The sequence below is a fragment of the Haliotis asinina genome, chromosome 7 (genome assembly GCF_037392515.1).
Source record: "Haliotis asinina isolate JCU_RB_2024 chromosome 7, JCU_Hal_asi_v2, whole genome shotgun sequence".
NCBI lineage: Eukaryota > Metazoa > Mollusca > Gastropoda > Lepetellida > Haliotidae > Haliotis > Haliotis asinina.
In genome coordinates, this window is record NC_090286.1 from 15747473 (window position 1) to 15757846 (window position 10374).

General features: G+C 40.3%; 1 protein-coding gene across 2 annotated transcripts in view; it reads right to left on the bottom strand.

The window, feature by feature from the left end:
* The window catches only part of LOC137291070 (uncharacterized), a 67697-nt gene extending 63666 nt beyond the window's left edge, over nucleotides 1-4031 (bottom strand). Inside the window, exon 1 of one of the 2 annotated variants that reach the window (XM_067822346.1) lies at nucleotides 3297-4031. In XM_067822346.1, the coding sequence (XP_067678447.1) occupies nucleotides 3297-3431 (135 nt within the window). In that variant the 5' untranslated portion in view covers nucleotides 3432-4031. The remainder of the gene's footprint in view (nucleotides 1-3296) is intronic. The other variant, XM_067822348.1, reaches the window with a different exon arrangement.
* Nucleotides 4032-10374: the final 6343 nt, after the last annotated feature.

Consider the following 10374-nt stretch of genomic DNA (forward strand, 5'->3'; position numbering starts at 1 on the left):
CATAAGACCAGTGCAGTTTTGTCTGAGCATGCACCAGGTTGTGCTTATGTTTCAGGAAGGGATGTATACCCTTAGATGAGCAGCTCGAAGAGGTCTGGTACTGATGGTACTGGTGGAGAGTCATACACAGCAAATATAATGTTTATACCCCACTATGTTTGGTGCCTTCACATAACATGTGACCCATAGCTTTTAAGACATTGTGTGAAACACATGCTTTTATGTGCATTCCAGTATGCTATGGCATGATCTCCTGTTTGAACCAAATTCTAATAATAACCTTAGATTCAGTTCAGCTCAATGCTCATATATATGTATTCAGTTCTCAATCCTGGGTGGCAAAATTATTATTAGGATTAAAATATTAAAGGCAAAATAATGGACACAAACGGCCTTAAAAAATATTATTTGTCATGTATGCTGTTGTTTCCAAAAAGGTGATGTGATCACTGGAATAAATTATTCGCTGTCACATATTGTCATAAAAAGATTACACCAATATGCTGTTCATTAAAAGGTGAGGATCCTTTGTTTTGTTTCCCTTGTGATGAAAAAGTCATAATCAAGCATGTCATGCTTGTCTGTAATGACTTGTCCATCACAAGGAATAGATAGTTCAATGTCAAAAAAGTGAAGGACCTTTTCAAAAATGTCAATTCTCATTTAATACTGTTGCTTTAAAAAAAATATAAAATTAATCCTAAATTTTTATGCATATTGTTTATGCTGAAAACAATGCTTACTTCAATTAGTTTATAATTTCAGGCATTAAAGATATTGTTGACAAAAGGTTATAATTTTATGTCGCAAAGTACAAAGTATTAAATAGTGTGGTAATTTTTCATTGTAAAATTTACTTCATATGAAGTTCAGCTTGGCTATAATTGCTATTAGTTTTCCAAAAAGTATTACCAAGATTGTCATGACAAATTACTTCCCCTTATTGTTAGTGTTGCTCCTCATCACAGCACATGGCTGGTCACTGCCTCCATCTTGGAGACATCAGGTGTTGTAGTTGAGATGAACACACACGTGAGTAGCATTGTTTGTAATTATAATGTATTTCCATGCATAATAAGGTAATAGTACTTGAAGGTTTCATGAACTGTATATTTTATTCATATACAATGTAATTGTTAATTTTGAAAGAATTCTTAGAAATCTTCATGTTTTGCTATTAAGAAGAATTTACTTAGCAAGTTTTTATTTCTGCTTTGTAGTTTTCTGAACCTCACTAAGCCAAAGACAGAAGTCCTGAACCATTGAACAGAATAAGCTTTTGGCGCGAGTGAAGAATTTTTGTTTCTTTCATCCACAGACATAATTTAATATTTCATAAAATGATAGTGTATAATTATTTACTGATATTGTCAGTCGCCATGCCCTTGATGGGGGTAGAGGTACTGTAATATATTATTCCGACTGAAATGTTGTGTAAGTCCACATAATTCAAATCATAGTTCTAAGTACCACTGTTTATTAACCGAAGAATATATGTAGATTTCAGATCAATGGCTAATACTGCATACAGCTGCTAATGACCCCTGAAGTCCAGGGTGGAATAGGCCTTCAGCTACCCATGCTTGCCATAAAAGGCGATGATGCTTGTCGTAAAAGGCGACTAACGGGACCAGATGGTCAGACTCACCGACTTGGCTGACACGTCATCTGTTCTCAATTGCACAGATTGATGCTCATGATGTTGATCACTCGATGGTCTTGTCCCGACTCGATTATTTACAGACCCTCAGCATACAGCTGAGTGTGGCATACAACTAAAAACACTCATTCACTCTACAGCCACTAACAGTTGAAGTGCTGGTTTAAAACCACCATTCATTTAGCAAAAGCACTGTAAGTTCCCATGGTCATTAGTAGTGATCTGCCTTCAGTTCATTTTATATTGTATTTTTGCTATGGGTGAAAAATTGCATGCTCTTACCACAGTACCATGTTGTAATACAAGACCTTCGGTTCAGTCTTTTTCCGTTTGGTATATGATATATTATCATAATGCAGAACATTGACAAAAGCCAAATCTTACATTGTTTAATAACATGAAAAAAAATAACCAAAATCTTCATTTTTTTTATTGAAGAAAACTGTGATTTTATAACTAGATAGAAGAAAAAAAAATTTACAAAATTTAGGAATGCATTACATGTACAGTTTACCAAACCAAAGGCAAAATACATACCACAGTTCTGCTAATGCCACTGTATACCATTTCATCCTAATTGTTTAGAATACTATATATTTATGGTTTAGTACAAGTTTTAAATAGAAACTCGGTGGTATCTAGTGACAGACCTTTGTTTTATCTAAATCTGGCCTCGTTAATAGATATCTGCTTACATGTACATGTATTTTAAATTATTTGCTGTTATTTGCTTTGTACTGGCTCACTGAATGCAAGACAAATTTCCCTTGCGGGACAATAAAATTTATCTATCTTATTAACTTATCTTTTGTAGTCATGATGTGGCTGAAATATTGCCAATATGACTTTAGATATTAACTCACTCACTCATTGCTTTGAAAAATAGGCCATGAAATATTGATTCAAATGAAAAGTGTCAGACTTTATTGATTGTTTTGCCAAAAATGGATATTGTTAAGTCAGTATATTTTAGCTTTGATCTGACCTTTAGTTGACCTACATTGCCTAGCACTGTTTGGCTCAAGCGACATGCACTAGAAGTATCTCTGGTCAGTGATCCTCAGGGTCTGACAATTAGTTTACATTATAGCACTAACATGTTTCCTATTATTGTGCTCTCTTTTCTGCTTGTTTTCTGGAGAAAAAGAAGGCTTTAAGTGTCCACAATATGTGTTAATTGTAGACTATTCTGATCAAAAGCAAGTTTAATGTTACTTGAATACATGAAGAGAATTACTTCCAATTTATGGGTGTGTAAGTTCGTGTGAAATGACTGACTTCATTGGTTTAAAACTAAAGCAGATTCACCACTATAAATGTTTCAGTCATTTTGTACTTGGCCGTTCTGTTTCAGCCAAAAATCAATATCAGGCCAACACAAACTCCCTGGATGCCACACTGCTGCTTTCTGATGGTTAGTGGTTCCCATGTATGATGCTGCTAGAAGCTGGTCATTGATTATCTCTAAATTGGACTATCATTCATCTTTCACTTTTTTAAACTGAGGATGGATCCATTTTGATCCGTTATGGATCGAAAAACATTGGGACTCTAAGGACATATGATACTTCTCACAAAGAAAACGGATGGTATGCATGCATTGAGATGAGATGACATGTTAAACAGTGATACGTACCGACTGCCTAGTGGTTGTGACAATCGCTGCTCCCATCGCTTCGTTTCGTTGAGTATAGGCAGATACAAAAATAGATGATTCCTCTGTTGAAGATGAGAACAGAATTTGTCCTAAATTTAATGTGGTGCTGGCCATGGTGACCTTACCTGAGGCAGGAACTAAACATCAGCTTGTATCAATCAATGCATCTTCATTTTCGGGCATGTATTCGATGAAATGCCCCATAACATTTTTCACAAGATGTTGCACACACATTCATGTTAACAAGTACATCATTCTATAGGTTATTGTAAAAACAAATGTACCGATCCCTCAGATATCTTCTGTAATGGACGTGCATAACACATATTCCCTCCTTCTCTTAGTCGACGTTCCTCTTACAGTTATGAATGATATCTGCTGTGACTGTAGTGTACTGTCACGGACGTTCGCCTAGCGTCAGTCCCTTGTCCTTTCTGAGCATGCATACTGCCTTCCACCTACGCGCTGTTCAAGACCATATGATGGCAGACATCATGGAGTTGTCAACACAATCAACCACGAATAAGGTGCTCCATGACAGTAGACAAATAACACTAGAGAGCGATCAATGAAGTAGGAATGATGATGGCAGGTCGTGGTGAATGGACTGTTTATGCCATGCTGATTATCCCTGCGCGCACAAGAATGTCATACAGTCTCTAGCAGCAGGAGGCACTGATTGGGTTTGCCGACCTTATTGCCTTGTTTATGAATGACGACTGGGACTTCGTGATACGCCTAACACACAAGTGTTACCGTTCACAAGCGTCATTCTCACTTCCTTGCACCTGGTTATACGTTGTGTCGTCATCAGTAGAGTCATCCAACATCCATTACTGCAAATATTAGGTATATGTACAAAGAAATGACAAGTATGTTTAATGAATGTGTTCATTATTATTTGACATTATTTCATTGACGATGGAATTAATCCTTACATTAAGCAGGGAGACTAGAGAGAGAGAGAGAGAGAGGTTCATCAGTAAAGATCTAGATATCTGACGTTGGAGTCAGTGTGACGATCTACGAGGATCCTCCACAGTTACGCCCCTTTTATAATTTTTTAACCTGATGAGCCTAAGGCACTTACAAATAATTTTGTTTATGAAAATATACTAAGCCAGTTCTCGAATAAAAATTGCCGTGTAGTTTATTGTATCAACTTATGGTGAATGTGTCTGTCCCAATGTATGAATATTGTTCCCACACAGACACTCGCTGTCAAACCAGCCAACACCACACGTTATATTTTCGTATTATTAATCTGACTATGTTGAAATACAAATTACGTCATAGGATTTACACCTTGGATGGATGACCGTGTTTGGCAGTTTCACTACTGAGCGTTTCTAGGACTTCAGTCCTGCCCCACAGCATGATTCATGTGATTCATGTGGTCTCACCTTAGGCAAGTGAGTTCGTTCAAAATTGCCTCTGTACAACCAGCAGAAAATGGGTTCGGGTGATCCTTATTACTATGTTTTACAGATTGAGGTAGAAATGCAGCAGAGAGGGTTTGGGTGATCCTGGCACAGTCAGGCTGGTCAAGCTCATCATCAGCTCAGGGCCCTCGCCCCCTCTACACGCAGCCCAGACAGCGAATGGGACTTCTCCCAGGAAACACTGCCTAGTCGAACCCACCAAGAACTTTCCGGAGAATATGGAGGCTCCCCAACACTGCAGCTTTCTGCATTACCCAGATTGTCAGAAGGGCTGTGCTCCCAGTGGAGAACCCGGGCACTCTCCTCATCTGCGCCAAGAGATCAGGAGGTACCAAACCAAGGGCACCGAGAACAATCGGGAGCCTGACGACAGTGTACTTGGGATGTAAGCGAGACATTTCAAAGGCGAGGTCCGCATATTTATCATGCTTTTCCTGAATCTTGCCAATCACATTGCTGTCAAAAGATACAGAAAATTCAATGATATAAATAATTTCATTGGTTTTATCAAAAAGGACAAGATCAGGTTTGTTGGCTGCAATTCGTCTCAGGCTGTATATTGGCCTATTTCAGAGAAGTTTGTAGCTGTCATTTTCCAGGACGCCCTGGACATGCTCAGGGTCGTACCATGGATGGACCTCGGAGTCAAAGGAACAGGCATGGTGGAGACGATAATAAAAGCAGCGAGCCATGCCATCATGTCTTTTAAGATATGCTGTTTGTGCCAAGGAAGGGCATCCACTCACAAGGTGTTGGACAGTCTCTGTAAATTGATTGCAAAGACGACATTTCATTTTGATATTTTCTTTAAGAATAACATTCTGGCGATTGCGAGTGGGAAGTGACTGGTCCTGAGCAGCAAAAAGGAAGCCCTCAGTTTCACATTTGAGACCAGCCGACTTCATCCAGGCGAAGGCGTCAGCTGGATTGCTGTTCTGTTCCACACACTGCATATACACACGATGCAATGGCTTCTCAGACAGCTTCTCCACAAAGGACCGACTCTGGGCAGACTTGGTGAAGGACTTCACCTGGTTTACTCCCATCACTGTACCGTCCAGCAGTACATCACCATCAACAAAATCAACTTCAAATTTCAGATTGTGTCCAACAACCTTGGCACGCTTAAAGTAGCTGTGGAATTCCTTGCTTTCATCATGAGTCTTGACGTGCTTCACCAGAGGATCATCTGATAAATAAATATGTGCAAAAGTGCACAATAGAATTCTATCATGAAGAGCTTCCACATTAATCAAACCCCGACCTCCTGAATTGATTGGCATATATAAACGATTAAGAGAGGAACGAGGGTGGTGTGCTCTGTTATCAGACATGATCCTTCTGGTCAGGCGGTCAAGACCCTGGATGTCTTGTTTTGTCCAATCAACTACTCCAAAGGAATAGTAGAGGACTGGCACAGCAAAAGTATTGGTGGCTTTGACTTTGTTTCGAGCATTTAGCTCTGAACTCCAGATTTTCTTTAAACGAGATTTATACTCAGCCCAAAGTTTATCTTGAATCTGGGCATTCTGGAGCTTGTCTCGAACTTGCATTCCAAGATAGGTGTAGGCCTGATCTTCCACAAGATGCTCAATAACTCCTCCCCCTTGTAACTTGACCGATCCATCATTAGTTACCTTGCCATGTTTCAGATGAAGAGTATTACAATTGTCGAGTCCAAATGTCATGCCAATATCATTAGAGAAGGACTCGACAAGGAGAACCTGTTCTTTCAAATTGGTATCTCCTTTGGCAAGGAGCTCGATGTCATCTATATAGAGGAGATGAGTAAGAGGTGTTGGGGATCTGTGCTGATTAGGTCCGGGATGGTACCCTTCCTCCCTGTTGAGCAGAAAACTCAAAGGATTTAGAGACAGACAAAAAGGCAAAGGACTGAAGGAGTCCCCCTGGAAAATTCCCCTTCTGATTGGAATAGATTCCGAAGTCTGCACCTCTCCTTGCGAGTACATCTCAAGTTGAGTCGACCAGCAACTCATTAAAGACTTGAGTAAATCAAGTAGTCGCTCAGGGAGGTCAATACACTGAAGAGACTTCAGAATCCATTCGTGAGGGACAGAGTCATATGCCTTTTTGTAGTCTATCCAGCACATGGAGAGGTTGCGGTGGTATGTCTTAGCCTCTTCCAAAATCATTTTCTGTACAAGAAGTTGATCCTTGCACCCCCAACATCCCTTCCTCGCCCCCTTCTGCTCTCTGTAAATTATCTCATTGGACGAGCAGTAAGATGACACGAGGTTTGTCAAACACCCTGTGAATAGTTTGTATTGAGTATTTAGACATGTGATAGGGCGGAAGTTTTTGGGATCAGTCAAGTCTCCCTTTTTTGGGAAGGAGTATTGTGCGACCTTTGCAGAACCATGGTGGAACATCACCTGTGTCCACAAGAGAATTGAAACAGTGATGTAATGGTGTTTGGACACAAGGGAACAGTTTCCAGTACCGGTTTCGAATGCCATCAGGCCCTGGAGCTGTATTAGATTTGGACTTTTTAATGACACTTTTCAGGCAATCTGGTGAGATGTAACAGACAAACGACCTAGTTACTTTCTCATGCATTGCATGGTCATAATCACTTACCCATGGTGCCTCCAGGTTACAGTTGCCGGGTACAGACCACAACTGTTTCCAGAACCTTTCATTGGCATCCATGGGAGGCCGTTTATCATGCCCACCATCACCACCTGTTTTAAGTTGCCTATAGAATTGTTTTTCATTATTCTTAAACATTTTATTTTGCTTGATAAATTTGTTTCTCTTTTCCCATTTTTTCTTTCTTTCAGTCCAAACTTTTATTTTTGTCTTAAGGGAATCGACAATTTGGAGAAGTACCTTTTCTTTTGTTGTCTTGTACTGTAATTTTAATTTTCTCCAAATTGCCTTTTGTCGTTTAGACATGGGATTCCCTGGTGATCGTAATTTCAGGCACAGCTCTATCCAGGAAATATATTTTCTAGTTTCTGTTAATTTCACTTGAAACCGGTTTTTCCTGGGTTTGTTGTTCTTAGTAGTAGAAGATTTTTCTTTGGAAACTGTGTGAAGTTCCTCCAAAGTTCGCGCGGCAGCATAGACGCAGGAATTTATTTCATGTAATGAGCAGTCCGCAGAAAATTTTAGAGAGATAATTTCATTTAGTAAATCAATTTCATTTTTGAGAAAAGACACGTTTAGTTGTTTAATTGGCCTCCGTTTCTCTAAAGGTAAATCACAAATTTCCTCATAAATAGAAGTAAACAAAATGTACACAGGATTTTCGGTAAGGTCTGCAACTGAAGAAGAGGAAGAGTGAGGGTCCAAAATTTCGGGGCCAATTGGCTCTTTCTTGGAAGAGTTTCCACCAGGAAGAGGAAAGAGGTTGACGCGGACGTCCATAAGAAGTTTGGGGTCAGCTGCCACTTGAGCATTTTGCTCTTGCAAAGGTTCCTGACGGGCACCAGTTGTGGGTTGAACTGGCTCACGGGGCATGAGATGTTTTAGCCGCCGGAGTTGATCTCGGAGATTTTGCTCCGTCAGGTAAGCATACATGGGCATGGCATTGTCCCAATGCAGCTTAAGTGACTTGCCATTGATGCGTGGATTATCAGGCCATCCTGTCGCTTTCACACACTCTAGTAGTGTGGATTTTAGATGGTTTGACCAAGATATTCTTGGTCGGGTTCTGTGCCTTCCCTTGGGGCAAGTCCCATCTCCAGTATGGTTTGTGTTACTACCGGAGGAAGGCTAACTGGGCTGCGGAAATGAAAGATGGAGTTTTCCTTGGCTGTCTGTAACCCAGTAAAATACCAGCTTCGGGGGGTCAGCCCTAACTGGGTGATGTACGTTCAGTTCAGGGAATAAAATTCCCCTATCTAGGCCCACCACGAAGAGGCGTACATCATCAGGCCCTTATTATTATTATTATTATGTTTTACAGATTAGAAATGAAAATGCAGCAGAGAGGGTTTGGGTGATCCTGGCACAGTCAGGCTGGTCAAGCTGTTGAGCAGAAAACTCAAAGGATTTAGAGACAGACAAAAAGGCAAAGGACTGAAGGAGTCCCCCTGGAAAATTCCCCTTCTGATTGGAATAGATTCCGAAGTCTGCACCTCTCCTTGCGAGTACATCTCAAGTTGAGTCGACCAGCAACTCATTAAAGACTTGAGTAAATCAAGTAGTCGCTCAGGGAGGTCAATACACTGAAGAGACTTCAGAATCCATTCGTGAGGGACAGAGTCATATGCCTTTTTGTAGTCTATCCAGCACATGGAGAGGTTGCGGTGGTATGTCTTAGCCTCTTCCAAAATCATTTTCTGTACAAGAAGTTGATCCTTGCACCCCCAACATCCCTTCCTCGCCCCCTTCTGCTCTCTGTAAATTATCTCATTGGACGAGCAGTAAGATGACACGAGGTTTGTCAAACACCCTGTGAATAGTTTGTATTGAGTATTTAGACATGTGATAGGGCGGAAGTTTTTGGGATCAGTCAAGTCTCCCTTTTTTGGGAAGGAGTATTGTGCGACCTTTGCAGAACCATGGTGGAACATCACCTGTGTCCACAAGAGAATTGAAACAGTGATGTAATGGTGTTTGGACACAAGGGAACAGTTTCCAGTACCGGTTTCGAATGCCATCAGGCCCTGGAGCTGTATTAGATTTGGACTTTTTAATGACACTTTTCAGGCAATCTGGTGAGATGTAACAGACAAACGACCTAGTTACTTTCTCATGCATTGCATGGTCATAATCACTTACCCATGGTGCCTCCAGGTTACAGTTGCCGGGTACAGACCACAACTGTTTCCAGAACCTTTCATTGGCATCCATGGGAGGCCGTTTATCATGCCCACCATCACCACCTGTTTTAAGTTGCCTATAGAATTGTTTTTCATTATTCTTAAACATTTTATTTTGCTTGATAAATTTGTTTCTCTTTTCCCATTTTTTCTTTCTTTCAGTCCAAACTTTTATTTTTGTCTTAAGGGAATCGACAATTTGGAGAAGTACCTTTTCTTTTGTTGTCTTGTACTGTAATTTTAATTTTCTCCAAATTGCCTTTTGTCGTTTAGACATGGGATTCCCTGGTGATCGTAATTTCAGGCACAGCTCTATCCAGGAAATATATTTTCTAGTTTCTGTTAATTTCACTTGAAACCGGTTTTTCCTGGGTTTGTTGTTCTTAGTAGTAGAAGATTTTTCTTTGGAAACTGTGTGAAGTTCCTCCAAAGTTCGCGCGGCAGCATAGACGCAGGAATTTATTTCATGTAATGAGCAGTCCGCAGAAAGTTTTAGAGAGATAATTTCATTTAGTAAATCAATTTCATTTTTGAGAAAAGACACGTTTAGTTGTTTAATTGGCCTCCGTTTCTCTAAAGGTAAATCACAAATTTCCTCATAAATAGAAGTAAACAAAATGTACACAGGATTTTCGGTAAGGTCTGCAACTGAAGAAGAGGAAGAGTGAGGGTCCAAAATTTCGGGGCCAATTGGCTCTTTCTTGGAAGAGTTTCCACCAGGAAGAGGAAAGAGGTTGACGCGGACGTCCATAAGAAGTTTGGGGTCAGCTGCCACTTGAGCATTTTGCTCTTGCAAAGGTTCCTGACGGGCACCAGTTGTGGGTT